The sequence below is a fragment of the Anser anser genome, assembly GCF_964211835.1.
Source record: "Anser anser genome assembly, chromosome: 20".
In the NCBI taxonomy this organism is placed as follows: Eukaryota; Metazoa; Chordata; class Aves; order Anseriformes; family Anatidae; genus Anser; species Anser anser.
The window spans coordinates 4,448,964-4,466,391 of record NC_139741.1 but is presented as its reverse complement, the minus strand read 5'-3'; the positions used below and the strand labels follow the sequence as shown (position 1 = coordinate 4,466,391).

Sequence of the window (17,428 nt, the reverse complement as noted above, 5' to 3'; positions counted from 1 at the left end):
ACATTCATACTGATTTGTAGCTGTTAAATTCATTTTAAGGATACAAACTCAAAATACCTGCAGGCTTCATCTTTACATCTTTTCCTTTGTTTGTGTATTTTATTACATATAAGACCCTCCTTCCCAATCTCATTACTAATGTATCTTTTATTCTGTTTTCAGAATGCTGTTAGATGCAAGCGGAAGTCAAAATGGGAAGAGCAGGGACGCATTCAGAAAACATACAGCATTCTTCCCGTTTTCCTAATTAAGAAAAAGTCTGAGTTTCTTAAATTACATTTGTTTTCCAATATCCACACTAACCCTGGTAGCCTAGCAAATGTATATATTCCTTGTAGTATGCTGCTCTTTTCCCCTCTCCAAAGGCTTCCAAGACTTCCAAATGAATTCTTCCTGAATCAGCAGAATTTTTAATTTGCATGCATTAAATTGGTCTCTTTTTTCTTGCTATTAAGTTCCAGTTTGACTTTGAGCCTGACCACCATATAACGATCACCATTAATTTCTGCTTTTTGACAAACACTGGCATTATAAAATGATTATATTTTTTCCACTGCAAGTCACATGTATAACCTTATTTCTGTTGGCTCCACCACGTGATTTGATGATGGATTCAACCTCCACGTCTATGGCAGGATCCTCAAATAAAATGAGTTGTCATGTTACAAAAGTCACAAATGTGCAAAGGAAGGAGATATTCCACAGAATTAAAAACTAGCTAACCAAAAAACCCCTTGATGTCAGGATTCCTTATATTTAAAGGGGATAAGAGTGTACTAGTGGAAAAATTACTTTTCCCTTTTTTTTCCACTTCATGCACATAACTTGCTTTCTATACAGGATTGCAAGACAGTTGTAAATATGAAACAATAAAATGATCATATTCAAGTGACAAATGCATTTTAGATACCTGATTTCTTCCTCTGCGTTTACCGTAATTCCTTCGCACAAGTGCTTTGTAATTTTCATTTTTCTTAGTCAAATAATAATATAATACACAGTCGGGAACATTCTAAAGTGAAAAAGCAAAAAAAAGTTTCACTCCTACAAAAAAAATACATTTTTATTATTTAAGTTAATGCTGAAAACTATTCAATCCCTAGACTAAAATAAAACACTAGTATATTTGTTTGATTAGTAGGGAAGCGAAGTCATACACAAACGTAGCAACATAACCATGCATAAAATTAGACTGTGTTAAACACAGGTCTCCTATATTAATAATATCTCTCAGCTACCTGTCTGTGTGATTTAACATATAATAAACAATTTACAAACGCAAAAGCTTCTATTTTTCATAATAGTCCTATGTATTCAAGATTCTGCTGTAAGTTTTAAAAAAATCCTAACTCCCCCTCACTTTTTACATCAGCTCTGTAAAGTCAGTTCTAAAGACTACAAAAATCAGATCTAAAGACTAATTCAGCCAGCAGTAGGATCCCACTGACTTGAAAGGTGGAGGCAAATTTTCTTAGAGGTAACACAGTGGCTCAGCAGAGCCAATTATGCCCTTATCTAACAAGTAAGATAGTTAAGCAGCTTACCTGCTTCAAAAAGAAAGTAAGATCAAAACTAAATAAAGTGTCATTTTATTTTACTTCTGTCAATAGTGTCATTCCGCTAACTTTTGTTATATGTTTGCATGCGCTGATCGTGTTACTGATCAAGCACTACGAAATTTTGTCAAAGCAATAATTTTTATGGAATTACACATCTTTTCCAAGAAGGTAAAATGATGCTGGAATAAATGACTTACATTCGGAAAGTTAGGGATCCCACCCTAGGCTCTACTTATATTAAAAAAGGTCTTACCTTTCGTTCCAGGTAGGAAGCAATTAGACCAAAGTTCTTGGGATGTTGGACAAACCTTTTACAAATCAGAAATTATTTAAGTTTAACAACATAATTCACGATCAAATAAGCAAAGCAGTCTTCTAAACAATCTGTGCCACCAGCACTCCCTTGATTTTGCAGTTGAAATTAGTCTAAAAAGTCTAGTTTTCAAATTGAACAAATTTAGAACTAAGCACTTAAAATTAGCAATTAACTAATATAATGAGATTGTATACCACGCTTCACATTTTTATCCTATCAGAAAACTAAGGCATTTTAAAGAATTTCTTATCTACAGACTAAATGGATGCAAGCCTACACAGTTCAAAAATATTTGGAGCAGTCTAAACCTTTTGCAACATTTCATTCATCCAACTAAGAACATTATCAAATATCACTGCACAAAACCTTTAGAATTTCCAATTTAACTGATGTTTACTGTGGGGTTAGGTGTTTAACTGTTATCTGCAATGCAATAAAAATAAGAGAGAAGAAAGCCCATTACTTTTCCTTAAAAATCTCTTTCTCATGGTCGGTCCAGACATTCATGAATTGTCTGTCTTTATAAACTTTCATGGGATCCTCCATCAGACCATTCATATTAATAAACTTCACTCGTCTTTGTTCTGCATCAAACATCATGGGAGGAATGACTGAGAGCTGACGCATTTGTTTTTCATTATTCTACAGGCAAAGAATAAAACAAAAAGTAAAGAATACAAAAAGTTGCTACTAATGTTTACATTTGTTGAATTACACAATGCTTTAAAGCTCCACCACAGTATACATTCACAGGTAGCTTCAACCATATTTTCTATCTACTTCTTAACTCTTCTAGAAGCTGTCCCTATCCCAATGAACAAAGCTAAAGGGAACAGGAGATAGTGTCATACTAAGAAAAAATAAAATGGTGCAGGGCTTTAGAAACAAAATTTGCACACGTTTCTTACAGCTGTAAAAAGAAAGTTTGTTGCAACACACCTGCAATGAAACAGACACGCAAGAAAAATCTAGGACAAATGCAATTAGGAAGCATGACCCATAAACGAGAAGTATTTCTAAGACCTGCTTCAAGCCAAAGTTCACACAGACTCTCCCAAACCAGCCCCAAAAGAGTCTCTCTTCCTCTCAAAAAAACAAACCTTTTGAAAGAGACCTTTAATTGCCAGGAAAGGGATATTGAGTCATTTGTTATGCTTCTATAGCAAAGAATAGACAATAGCCTCACCTCCTGCTCAGAAAGTCCATCAATGATTTCAGAAATCTCATGTTCGCTTCTAGCAATAGTTGCTGAAAGTCCAGCCCCTCTTTGACCAACTCTAGAGTTAGGGAAAAACAGAAGTAGTAAGGATAAAGTGGAAAACAGCAATATTTTCAGATTTGTGCATAACAATGACAGCCTCCAAAATTCTTAAAATGGTGTTACCTAACTAACCAAATTAGTTAGTTAGGACTGTTCTTTCTCAAGTAGTCTAAAGAATACAAACTCTGCCACGTACTGCAATTTCCAGCAACTGCCCAGTTTTACTGGTGAATTTGCAACGCTCTGCAAAACATCATGCTTGAGTCAACATCAGAAAAGGACTACATTGCAAGCCATTGACCAGCATGATTCCACTTAGTATGAGAAATGTTCATACTAACGTTCATACGTTAATGAAGATCCTTAGGATGTGAACTGAAAATTGTGCTCAACACCATGAAATGTAGTGAACAATACACTTAATTACTTAATATGAATAAACATATTATCCATTATTTATAAAAATGCTTCAGCTTAATTTCAAAAAACTAAGAGATACTTCCTAAGTATGTTTCAAATCCACGGGAATACCTTTGAAATCGTTCTTGCTGTTCTCTTTGCTTCCGGATTTCTGGAAATTGTTTTTCATAGTACTCTCTTGTTTTGCTCTCCTTAGCTTTTCTGCGTGGATTATTTTCTATCCTGTCAACTTTTTTCTCCCATGCTTCCATCAGCTGATCATAACGTTGACAGATTTTCTGTTCCTGTTAAAATGCCAGAAGTAAACTTTTAACTAAACACAAATACACTAAGTGATCAGTACACCTAACGTAGGCATTTCATAGACAGATTTATATCTGGCAGCAGTGGCTTTACATTTTGAAGACAACATAAAACCAATTTTCAGCAGAGGGAAAAGTAAATGTAGATTTTGAGGATTATGCTCCTACATAAAAAAGACTAGGACCGTAAGAAGAAAAATACTTCATTACATTTTCATGGTAGAACTCAATGTTTAACCTTCAGCTATTCTTAATAATTGAAATATTCTTTTGGATACCACCCCCCAAAAAATGTATGCCACTTGATATAGCGGTATGCAAGAGAAAGTATTAATTTAGTTAATACTGATATCCAACATGCACACATTTGATTAAAAATGCTGTCAGACTTCAGAATCAGATCTGCCTCATTTTCTTTCACATACTATAGCTACTATACAAGAAAAGCTCAGAGAGGGGCCAGGCATGACAGTTACGGATTTTTCACCTTCCTTCTTCATATTCTAAGAAAAGAACAGGAAGGAAAGGAAAAAAATAAAGCTTTTTCCTTGTTTCAGATAACTAGCAAACCACGGTTATAAGCCTGCAGTTTATTTGCAAACAACTCAACATAATTTAAGACCTTATTTAACTAATCAATTGAATTTACATGACATATTTGAGAAACTATATCAAGGATCCAAACAAAAAAAAAAAAGTGATTGTTTTACAAAAACATAGTAGTATTACCCGTTGTTTTCTTGCATGATTTCTTCTTTTAAAAAATAGTATTAACTTTTTCCTCATCACCTGGTTTCTAGAAAACAAAATTGGATAAAAAAAGTGAACCACATAAGATTCAGGAACTTCAAATCTACTCAACAAAGCCCACATAGATTAAAGATGCCAGATTGTTATTGTGAAAAATATTCCTGGATGTAGAAAAACAGGGAAAATTCCCAATGTAACAATCATTTAATTTATACTGTATTTTATCTAAGAGAAAAAATTCTCATGACTGAAATAAGCAAGGAAGACATAAAAGCTTCCAGTTTCAAGCTAGGTTATCTCCTAAAGATGTTAAAATGAGTAAATTTGGTAAAGTTCTTATACTTTGGAAAAGAAAAAGAAGTGTCTTTGTAACTCAATCCTAAAATCCTCAAAATTTGGTACTGTCTTAAAAAAAACCCTCCCAGTTCTGCGGAACTGACATATAGCTACATTTAAAGGAGAAGAATAAGAAGTACTTTTTCCCAATGAAAAGCATTTTAAAGTAGTATTTTTTTTGTACTTACAAAAAAATTATAAAATAGAATTAAACGTTATGACAGCAATATGCACATAACTCACTATTCATTTCTTCACATCTGAAACTAGCAGTTTATTTCTTCTTTTGTAAAAACCAGTAGTGCAGAAATCGATTTATTAAAAGTCTTATTAAGATAGTGTTACTTTTTATACTGGTTTAAATTTGTTAATCGTGCTATAGCAGTAGTATGTCATGTTTGTCTCAGAAACAGAGTTGCAGAGCAAGACATGAAAGTAAGCATTCGCAGTTATCATCCTAGAGAAGCCATGAAAAGGCTTCGGTCCTCATAGCTGTCCTCCTAGCAGAGCAGAGTGGGATTTCCTCAAAGATAATTTGTAAGAAAAATGTACTTTTGCAGTAATTACAACTCAGCAATTATTTTCACCAAAGTCTAGAGGCAATATATATTTTCAAAAGAAGCTGAATTTTGTTGCAATATTGATCATTATTTCAGTATTCTATAACATTGCTACGGAGCAAAATCAATATTGGCTTGGCATAACCACTTAAAAATTAAAGTTTTGTTCCATGTTATCAATGATTTTCCCATGCAGGTAGTCTCTTTTATGGACATTTAAAGTTGGGCATAAATTAATTAAATTAAACACATTTAAAAATGAATCTATTAACAATTATTTTAGTTAATAATCAATACTTGCTTCAGTGAACTTAGAAGAACTAATTCAAATTTGAGAAGAGTTCTATATTAAAAAGAAAAGAAAAATTAATTTTCCTCCAAATTCACAGTTTTTACAGTAGACGACAACTAGTTTACTTCAAATCAGTAAATTGTTTGCCCTAAATAACAAGTAAACATAGCATATATTAACTCTGCTCAGAGCCCATGACGGAAAATGAGTACATGGTAAAATCAATAAATAAACAAACTCCTCCTACGATTTACTGACAGCAATAACTTCTGAAAAGCTGACAAGGCATACCTAGGTCAAACATGGTATTTCAGGTTTTGAAAAACACAAGTATTACTAATTTAAAAAAAAAGTTTACTTATTTTTGTCTTTAATTTACGATGGAAAGTCATTGTGTCCCATTGTCTGCAGTACATGTACCACATTCCTTGCAGCACTATTCTACAACATAGGAGTCTCAAGATTACATGAATTGGAAAATTTTAAACACAGTTAAAGTGCACACATATCTGGAAACTGTAGCAGTGAAAAACTGAGTGAAACTTTAAGTCCAGACTCCTTAAAATGGACAAGGACAAGATACTAAAGAACTTACGTTTTGATGTTTTCATGGTAGACCTTTGTGTCTGATGGTTGGTTGTAAAGTGGCTACAATTTTGGATTAGAAAGATACACTTAGTACTTTTCAACTTTTTAATTCTAAAGTATATGTATTATGTTTAACAATATTAAAACATTCTGCCTACAATGTACTCAAACTGAGATGCAGCAATCTGAAGTGACAATAAGTTTATCATACTCAAGACACAGATTTCATTATTTAAAATCAGATCGTAATAACTATGTATATAACAGTATTTAATTTTTGTCATATTTCAACCCTGTTCTCTCAAACAGATTCAAATCTATTTTTAAAAGCTATACTTACTTGCACAGCCAGTTCACTCAAGACCCAATTCATGAGTGTATTTAAACGCACACTAATATAAACTTCTGAAAATAAGATACAAGCTTAATTGCTTTCAGTGTCCTTCAGTATTAAAGATGAAAGCAGGGATGAATGCAACTTTTACTTGAAATATGCTCTTAAAATGCATTGTTTACAATTTCAGGAAGACAAAAAGAACATCATGTATATTTAATCTATACTCTCTCATGTATAGCTACACTACCTGATTCCAGTATTTAATACCCAAGACGTTCAAACAAGTTTTAGTCTGAGAAACGGACAGGCACAGGAGTTCAAAACTAATATAAAATATCAGGCACCAAGTGAAAAGGAAAAGAAGTCCAACCGCTCTCTCCCCAAACCAAAAGATTAAGTCACCCTATAATGTTCTTTTATACACGAACGCAGAACTACATGTTTACCACAACAGAATTACAGACATGAAAGCTACACTGGCAACACGGAAAACAGAATAAAAAAAGACAACTTACCAGTTCAACTTTTGGACCAAGACCTTCAAAAATCTTGTGAGCTTCTTCTGTTTTTTTCTGTTAAAAAAAAAAAATATTTTACATATATAGTGTCAGTAAATCCTCTGTAGTTAGGATGTCAGAAGTACAAGTGAACTCTTTCACTCAGTTTAACTGCTAAAGCCCTGTCTGACCGTATTATATCCTTCTTAACCTACTTCTGCAACGCTGCCTCAGCAAATCAAGAAACCTGTACCTGAATTCTACAGTTACTACTATGCTCTCTCAATTTAAAAACATGGAGATGAGAAAAACAACACTGACCTCCTCTATGATTCAAAAACTACATGCAGTTGATAAATAATACAGCAAAAGTTATTAAGAAGAGGAAAGCTGTTCAGAAAAAAATGAGTATAGCTCTGAAAAATGGAACTACAAACTAAAATTCTCCATTTGCAAAGTCTGGGATTGTGAATCAACATGTACATACACATACAAAGAACTATGCCAAAGATCTTCTTTCCCTCACACTATGTAAATGCTCCAAAGTAATTCCAAACTTCACAGAGGCAGCACTGGATAAGACCGTTGGCTTGCCCAAATTCATTTCAAGCCTGTATGATCTTCCAAAGCCCTTTGTCTGCAGACAAGGCTATCTGAAAAGATCCAGGATACTAGTTCAAATTTGCTTCTTTCCCACTAATAGCTGTACGCACTAGCCCTAAGAGTAGATGCCTACAAATAAAAAATATAGAAGAAACTAATCCATAAAGCAGTTATGATTAGAAAGCATTCTGCTAAGTTCTAACTTCTTTACATGTAATTTCAATCTTGAGATATTCTTTGGAACTCACAGCTGTACAAAATAATTATATATCAAGGCAATATTATACTATAACCCTGCTAGAATGGTTTGTTTGGTCTGAAAACATTTAAAACTGAACTCCAGCCTATTACTTGAATCAAATTTTAGCCAACTGTAGTTGAATATTAGAAGTAATTATCCTAAACTGTATGGTTTGAAGATGAAAGCTGCCAAGGGGACTGTCCTCTTGTACAACTGCAGAAGAAAAGATAGCAAACCAGTACTGTGTACACAAATGGCTTAGCATTTCTTTAATAATCATTTAAAATAAGACAGTAGGTACTGATGCGTGATATTTGTATTAATCCCCATTGATACTGCCATTCTACAGTACAAATTCCTGATAATGAGAGCTCAAACCAACTGCTAAGTGGCTTCACAAACGCACCAAGCCTGGTACTTCCCTTGCTATATAGATTGCTATATGAAGAGCCACACAGAAGCAGCTAATAGATGAGTACACACTGACACATTACTCCATCTTGATTAATATAGAAACACTTTTCCCTATCTACTGGCACATACATAACGTGGAGAATGCAACAGTAACTTCAAAATTCTCTTGTATAAGCCACCTGCAAACAAGGTTAGCAGAGAAAGAGTTCCACAGCAGTCCATTAAGACTTTTTCAAATACAGCCTAATTTTGCTTGCTACCCACCATGGAACTCAGCTTAAGTCAGTCTTCTAAGGTGATTATATGATTTTAAGGCGGGTTTTCTCCTTCGGCTAATTTAAATGATGGGTCTTCAGCCAGACTTGTTAGTATTTATGTAAGGAGAAAAGAATTCAAAACAACTTTCTGAATACACACATTTATATAAATGATGTGTATGCATACACGCACACACATCAACACAGAGGTCTAGGGATGAGAGCCATAGATGCATTTCCCTAGAATGTTTGTAAGATAGAAGATCCTGCGATCGAGAATAAAGATGTTGTGCAGGAATCTTTCATTTACAAAATTCATTTACTTCTTTAAATGAAAGGAGGGTGGGGGCCAAAATGAATAAAATACAAGTAGTAAAAATTGCCCCACAGGAGTGAGCTAATGAATTTTAGTAGATTTGGTAAGACTCGCTACTACACTCATTCAATTGAAAAGCATGCTTACCCGATTTTCATCATAAATTATTTGGACAATACTGCGGTGCTTCTGTTCCACTGGAGGAGGGGAGACAGGCCTCTCCGGCTCCGGAGGCTTAGCAGCTTCTTCTTCAAGTTGTTGCTAAGAAACGAGAGAGAGAAAATCAGCCATCTGCACCATGCTACCCTTACCAGTAATTAGTCACCAGATAAAATATGCATCCGATCAACGGCTTGCACTGCCTGTTATTTCTTTTTTTAACTGACAAGGTACGAATTGAATGGTTTTAATGCCCATGGGGATAGTAACAAGACCATTCTGTGCTATTGGTAAACCAAACCAGCTGTTTATTAGATTCACTTGCATTGAATCAGACTTGCTTCAGCTTGACACTTAAAGGACTGTAGCATTGTACGTTATCACTATGTAACTTTAAACAAGAACATGAACTTCAGAGAAAGCCTGCCTTCCCACAGAAGAAATAAGCCCCATACATGTTTGTCTACAATGTAGACACCTAAGTGTCATTATTATCACTGTTTTATTTTTTAAAAGATGCAAAAATCCTTCTAGCAAAACAGAAAACATCACTGAAAAATACTTTGCAGTAGACACAAATCACTCCATGTGTACTGAAGTTCACAGATTGTTACAATATCAAGCAAGCAAGTAAAATGTCTCATAATTTTCCTAACTGTTATAATGATGCAGTTTGCTTTCACTTCAAATAAATACAGCTCAGTTACGTTTTCATTTTTTAACTGTAAATATCCTTCATTCATGCCTACCACTAACATACAATAAAGAACGTTTGATGCAAGGGAACCATCAGTACTGGCTGGGGTGTGCTATACTCTTGCGTAAGAATTCAAAAGCTAATATTTTTTTGCAGAATGCCATAGTAAGCAGGCTTAGTTATTAAAAACAACAGCAACTTTGTAATTCTTTAAGTCCAGTAAGAGTACAAACGTGCCCAAACGTACTTTCACAGATGATATGCATAATCAAAAGTACTTGCTGATTTTGTGGAAAATTTAGCAAGCAAGCAAACAAAAATTTCCAGCACCCTTAACACAGTCAGGTAGTTAGTGAAATCCTTTTCTGTTTTTCTACTGAAAGTCATTTTACAGGTCATTAAAATTCAGAAGTAATTAAATGCTTCCAGACTGTAAAAATATATGGCTCTAAACAGTTGTATATTTGTTACCCTGGACCTACAGGTTACAAATCGTACAGCATAACTATCATTTCCTACAGAGTTCCCACTAACAAAACTTAAAGCTGGCACTACTCCTATCTGGATCTTTGAAAGTCAGAAAAAGCGGACAAGGACTTTGTTTTAGTCAGCTAGTATCAGATGCCTAGATTGCAGAGTGGTTTTAGTTAGCCACAACATCTACAGGGAAGGCAACAGATACTGCCAACAAACATTGCCTTTGCACCCACTGGCTGAAGTGCAGTTCTGTGTCGTGAGGCATAGCCAGGACCATTCTAAGAAGTGCTATTTCTCCCTTTATTTCTCTGCTCTGTTTACTTATACTCCTCCTACTACACTTTCCCTGAAGGTGACCTTTGCTCCAGACGTTAGGGTTTCTTGCCCTTGTGAAAGATGATTGAGGGACTTTTGTACAAGCACTGGTTTTGGAGAGGCATGCAAGAGATTACCCCTTGCACAGAAGCGTGAAAGAAGAAAGACAGTAGCCATCCCCTAAACAGTAGTCATCTTTAAAGCCGAAATTACAGTCACAGCACCCTTGTTTCCCTAGTCATCTAACAAGAGTTTAAAATATAAAGCCATCTGCTTCTGGTGTTCCTACTTGGCTCACATTTTCAAAAAAGTTTAAAACTATATCACTCCCAATCTATTTAAACATTCTAGCAAAACCACATACACAACCTTCGTTTTTTAACTGGTTCATTTGGTTCATGTAACCAAAAAATTCACCACCACAAGAAGCTTTTCCACACCTTTTTCACTCACAGATAACAACAGTAGCATCTGCTATACTTACTTGCTTTTTCTTCAGTTTAAGGATTTGCTGTTCAACTTTTGCAATTTCACGATCTACACGGTCCATGCTCTGTATCAGTTCTTCCTTTGACAGCTTTGAAGGCGAAGCATTCTGGTCCTCCCCACAAGGCTGACCAGAAATTGGAGATGATGGTCCCTCATGCTTTCCTCCAAAAGCAGGGTCCTTTCATGGGGACAGGAGGCAGGGCAGAATTGAACAAAATCAGTCATATTAATAACGTGCAAATGAGTGTTCAGTAACCAAACTAGCATGCATGAATTAAACAAGAATTTACAGTTATCTATAGCTTAGGTAGCTCTTTAACAGAGAGAAAGTTTAAGACTTCAGTTTATCAGTGCTCTAAATATCTTAGAATTAACTGACACCCCATTTATAATACTACAATTTCAAAGTCTACCTTTAAAAATAATTAACAGCACATTTCAATATTTATCATGAAAAAAAGATCAAAACATCTCCCTTTCAATATACAATATATCTTCAAAATGCAAATAGCAACTTTTATTTTTAAATATAGGGTTGAGAGCTAATCCTCAATACTATGCACACATGCTGATGAGAATATTCTTCAACATAACTGCAACTAGCCTGTCAAGAGTACAATTTGGGTTATTTGCATTCTCTTAGAGTGATGACTTCAAAGACTTTTCTTTTTCATCATGTTTTTATTTGTCTGTTTCCAAACGATATTAGAACATGGAATATGTTGAAATATGTCATCACTGTTGTACCTTGTTTTTGTTTATGCCCTTAGAATATTGTGCTCCACAACTACCTAGCTGGCAAATGCTAGCTCAGTAAATACATCCCTCAATCAAGCCAAATTTGACCAAAATATTGTGTCCCAATGCCACTTCTCCTCAAGAGAGCACTGGGCTACATTTCTAAATTGAGACAGCAAATTTCTATATGTAGTGCCTGCATAAAAATTCAGTTACATGCAAGCATGTTAACATTGCATACCTTAATTTGGTTTCTCCAACAGCCCCCTTTGCTCTTATCTTTGTTATGCAGTACAGCAAGTTACTGAGAATCACATGCTATCATAATTTTGTTTTATTTCACATATAGTTTACTTACACAATAGAAGGAATGGTAAAGACAAGGCAATATAAGTATTCTACTTTAAAAATTTGATGCCTATTAGTTTTTGAATCCATATGGTAGATTTTTTCTTTAATGATATGAGTACATCAGATGTCATGCCCACTGCACTCCACCTTTTTGGCATGTGGGCCTGTCCGCTTAGGTGAGTGCACGAGAGAAGAGATTCAATATTAATTTCAGATACATTTATACCTACAATAGAAAATATCCACACCAAACTAGACAGCCCTAGATTTATCCAAAATGAGACACTGACAGATATAATTAGCATTATGTAAATTAGCAGATTCATTTGTGATGCTTAAAAGGGAGAGGAGGGATATATTTTGACTGTTCGGTACAATTATTCATTAAAGAAAAATATGGACTTTTTATGAATGAGTAACAACCCAAATCATGACTACAGTTTGTGGTAATGTGCAAAATTTGTAAGACTGAACATAAGGAAATATAAAATTTACCTAAGAAAAAAAAAAATGATTAGCTCACCACAAGACAGGAAGTTACACCTTCAGTATTATAACAGAAAATGCCTTCACCTTCTTAATATCTGCAGATCTCAACCCTTCCTGCAGAGGATGTACTAAAGGCAAGACAGTAGCTGCACTGACACGCTGAAAATGGGAATCAGAAACTTGTTCGAGACGTGGTCGCTTAGATTCCAGTGAATCATGATCTGTCTGAGATGGACCTGGATGAAACTGCTGTTCATATCCAGTTCTTCTTTCCTGAGGCCTAGTATACAGAGAAATAAAACTATTAAAATATGCATGTTCCACACTGTAAAACCATTTTCTGTTCATCAACTCTTTCCAAATATACATTAAATGCAATTTAGCAAAACTCCTCCTAATCAGTGAGGCAGACAAACGTTAAGTATGATCTTCAAAAATATAACTGTTAACCTCAGATATAGCCAAAATAAACTGCTCGCACTCACACAGCATATGAATTTACTCCTAGCAGATATGTAATGTAATATTACAGTACATTTGAACATTCACCAATATTGACTGTAAAGTAACCTATTTTACTGAGAAGTAGGATATTACCAATCTGACACTAAATGACAACAATTCACTGTAGTTGTCCACTGTTCTCCTCTCCTCAGTTAACCTACTGGACCCAGATCAGTTGCATCTATTTAGACAGAGACAGGAATGGTACACCAGACCAAAAGAAAGGGTACTTCGAAAAAACAATAAGATGTCATGTGTCTTGCTAAAGTAGGGTAGTCATCTGTGCTTAAAAGTCACATTTCTGTCTTCTACAATTCTCACAACTCAAATACCCAAATAGCTCCATTGTTTTTTTTTCTTACCCAGATACACAAATACTACCTGTAGAATATGCAAACCTAAGATTTTTTTCCCAGTGTGATCTAGGAAGTACGACAAGTAATATTCACACTGTAACGATTTTTGCATTTGTTGCCTCAATTTTGTGGAGATTAAATTATCCAAAGATAGAAACTCTACGCACTTTTAGCCTAAACATTAAGAAGTTTGCAGTATGCAATAGGGTCCTAGAAGCTTTCTGTGGGGAGAGTGAAACAAACTGTGCTTTGTTGACTTGTTTCCTTTCTGTGAAACAAACATGCAGTTAAAGCAAAGGACTAAGGAATTACAAAGCAGATTAATACCAGGCAGTCCTACAACAATCAAATTCCAGTGTTCAGTGATGGAGCACTGATTAATCAAGTCAAATACAGAGGCAAAAACAGTGAAACCCAAAAACGTTTCTATTCAAAAGTTAAAATTAGACTTTACAGAAAACACAGACTCATAAAAGATTCTTCTTCACATATTAAAAAACAAAACAAAACAGTATCCTAACCTGTCAGAGCCTGGGTGAAATTCGGAAAGCAAAGAAGGCCGGCGCCGAAGTTGCTGCTGCTGTTGCTGCTGCTGCTGCAAGAGCTGGGTTGCCTGACTGACTTCCAAGTGAGACGAACGATAATCGGGAACCGCAAATTCCTAAGTGAAACACAGTTCAGATGTTAACAGAAACAAAAGGTACAGAAGACAGGATCAGAAGTGTCTGGTGTCATGAAATGATCATTTCTCAAGCTGTTAAAAACACACCAAGACAGATCATCAGCGCTGATGGATAAGGGAAGAGAAACTGACATTCTCTACCTGGACTTGTGCAAAGCATTTGACACTGTCCCACATGACATCCTTGTCTCTAAATTGGAGTGTCATCCTTGTCTCTAAATTGGAGTGGACAGACCACTCAGTGGATAAGGAATTGGCTGGATGGTTGGACCCAACAGTTCAATGTCCAAATGGAGACCAGTGATGAGTGGTGATCCTCAGGGGCTGATAACGGGTTCAGTGCTGTTTAACACCTTTGTCACTGACATGGACAGTGGGATTGACTGCAGTTGGAAGGTCCCTTCCAACCCAAAACATTCTGTGAATAAATGCTTGGTAAAAATGACCAAAGAGGAGATTCTTAGAACTCTATTCCCCTAATTGTGGCTAGCAGAACACAGCTGCCTGGAAGCACTACAACAGCTGCTTCAGAAAAAGCTTGGGGTGCACAGTTTTGTACATTTCAGATTCACATTCTCCACCTTGCACACAGATTTTATCAAGCACTGCATCAGCTTATAGAAAATCTAGCCCAATACTCCTTAAAGGACAGGAAGGTAACTACAGGTTTACTACGTACCATCTCGGAACACTCCTAGGCCTGATAGGAAATTAATTCCACATACAAATTTAGTGCCCACAAATGTTCTAAGAGCCCACCCTCTCTAGGGATTTGTGACACTCAGAACTCTGCATTCATATTAAACGCATAGTGACTGTAGACAGACTATTTGCATATTCTTGGAAAATTATTGCTATCAATGCACATAGACTCAGCCACACTTACACTGAACACATTTAGTATGATGATTAAACATATTATATTAAAGCAAAGCTAAAACAGAAGTTTACAATCTCTAATGAATTTATTCAAACTAGGAAAAACCAATGATAAAAAAGGAATTTTATATTAATTCTTCACAATACTAATTCTTCACGATAAAGAATTACAAAACTCAGTTTTCTGTCAAAAAAGTCAAAGAGGTGTTACATATATAATCTTGAAAAAAATAAAATCCAGTGCTTTTAGCAAAAAAGATGGAGGGGAGGCAGGGAAGACAATTATTTATCTAAACAACACTAGCAGCAGGTCTCCTCAACAGGCAAAACACTTCCTTTGCTACTTCAATTTTTTTTTGTTTTTACATTTCATTTTTCAACATTAAAGATGAGAGGAAGAAAGAATCAAAAAGATCTAACATATTGAGAAGACAAGAGCATCAACATACAGTCTTTAAGACAGGCTAATTTTTTTAAAAGTATCTAGCTATTTTTACTAGATTCACAAATATTAAGTAATAGGAAATACTGTCAAGACAACAAGCTATAGGGTTTTATTTAGGGTACCTTCACAATTTTATAGAGTATTTTTTAATACTAGTCTATGTAAAAAGAAATAAGGGGAGGGAAAGAAAAAAGAACAAGCAAAAACTGAACTTTAAAAAGCCAAAATTGCAGTCAAGGATTTTAGTAATTTCAGCTACAGCACTGCAGGAAGGCATAATTCAACAGGTAATTATATCCTTTCAAGTTAATACTTAGGAAGGAGCCAGGGAGCAGTACATTACTACCGATTATACTTTCCAGAAGTTACACCATAGTCAGACCCTCATTTAAAGAGGAATATACTTGAATAAGTGCACCCATCAGCCCTGATGCAAGAGCCAAACTTCAAGGGTACAAACAACATTGTTCATGTGAAAACAGAGCAGATGCAGACCAATATGCCCAGGTGAAACTGACTTGGGAAATCTGTGTAACAACTTGTATTATAGTGGTAAAAAAAAAAATCCCATTTGGCACAGCAAACATCTGAATTACACTCTTGATAAAAATTGTAACCCTAATGGCTGCTTACCTGCTGGTGTCGGGTGCTAGGGAAGGTGTACTGGACAGAGTGAGTAGGATAACGACTCTGTTCTGTGCTGAATGCTCCTTGGTTAGGAGGGTAGCCTGAACTTGACATTATCAGAGAAGAAGTCTTCACAAAGCTGTGAGATCAAGACCAGCAAGCAATCATGTTTCTAGGAAACCGCCTAAAGGAAAAAAGATCACTGATAAGCACTGAAGTACCAGATGTACTCACAATACATTACAGCCATAGTCACCTAAGCAAAACAACCATTACCAGTAAAAGCTTTTTCCTGATGTATTTATTTAATAGGTTACTCTAGTCTGAAACATGTTAACGGGTCTTAAATGGGCTCAAAACCAGATATGTCAGCATTGTCCACACAAAGATTTGAGTATTACATTGTCAGAAAACATCGTTTTACCAGTTACCAGTTGAATTAATAGGATTTTAAAAGAAAAGTAGGTCACTTAAATAGGTGTTAAAGAGGTTATAATAGTCCATAGATGGACTCACAATTTACAGTAAGTTTCTTTAGCACAACATGAAGTTCACTTTCGTTTCTTCTACAGTTTTTGGACTCTATGAACTCTTTCCTACTTTCAGGTAGTCTTAGGGTTGCTTGACTCGATGCCGCCTACAGTTCATTAAACCACAATGCATTAGTCAGGCCATACAATATTACCACCATCTAACAGCAACTTGACAAAGACAGTTCTTAGTAAAAAAGGAACTAAGAGGAAAAAACACTAGTTCAGTTGACAGCATAGTTCTTCTTATAGGGATGCCAGCAACTGAATATACTATGAAACCTTAAAACAATCCTGCTCAGTTGACATTAAACGAATGATTTGCCTCTGTTGCGTTCTCAGCTGCAGATTAACAGTGGACACTTAAATGTATACTGATCTGAGGAAGATTTAAACACTGAAAAAAGCATTCACTAAAAAAGTCCAAGCATCTATGAAGCTCTGTATATACATTCAGCTGCCAAAACCACCTGCTGAACACCAGAAGACAGCTACCTACACACTATGCCCACCAGTGCTTTGAGCACTTTGCTATGCAAGTGAACCATGGCTCTAACCAAGAGTGAGATTTTTGTTTTATTTTTTTTTTTAAAGCATAGTATGGTTCTCTCTGATAGCCCAGAAGAGGCAGTCCCCGGAGT

The 17,428-nt window shown here is 35.4% G+C and overlaps 1 protein-coding gene across 4 annotated transcripts in view; it reads right to left on the bottom strand.

Annotated features, from left to right (window-relative positions):
* The window catches only part of NCOR1 (nuclear receptor corepressor 1), a 65,602-nt gene that overhangs the window by 35,319 nt on the left and 12,855 nt on the right, over positions 1-17,428 (bottom strand). For all 4 annotated transcript variants that reach the window (XM_083806400.1, XM_083806403.1, XM_083806402.1 and 1 more), the window contains exons 2-14: positions 16,264-16,441; positions 14,146-14,285; positions 12,849-13,044; positions 11,182-11,364; positions 9,197-9,310; positions 7,237-7,293; positions 6,392-6,444; positions 4,588-4,654; positions 3,668-3,840; positions 3,062-3,152; positions 2,339-2,517; positions 1,813-1,867; positions 911-1,012 (exon numbers count right to left, since the gene is read on the bottom strand). In XM_083806400.1, coding sequence (XP_083662526.1) covers positions 911-1,012; positions 1,813-1,867; positions 2,339-2,517; positions 3,062-3,152; positions 3,668-3,840; positions 4,588-4,654; positions 6,392-6,444; positions 7,237-7,293; positions 9,197-9,310; positions 11,182-11,364; positions 12,849-13,044; positions 14,146-14,285; positions 16,264-16,371 — 1,518 coding nt within the window. In that variant the 5' untranslated portion in view covers positions 16,372-16,441. The remainder of the gene's footprint in view (positions 1-910; positions 1,013-1,812; positions 1,868-2,338; positions 2,518-3,061; positions 3,153-3,667; positions 3,841-4,587; positions 4,655-6,391; positions 6,445-7,236; positions 7,294-9,196; positions 9,311-11,181; positions 11,365-12,848; positions 13,045-14,145; positions 14,286-16,263; positions 16,442-17,428) is intronic.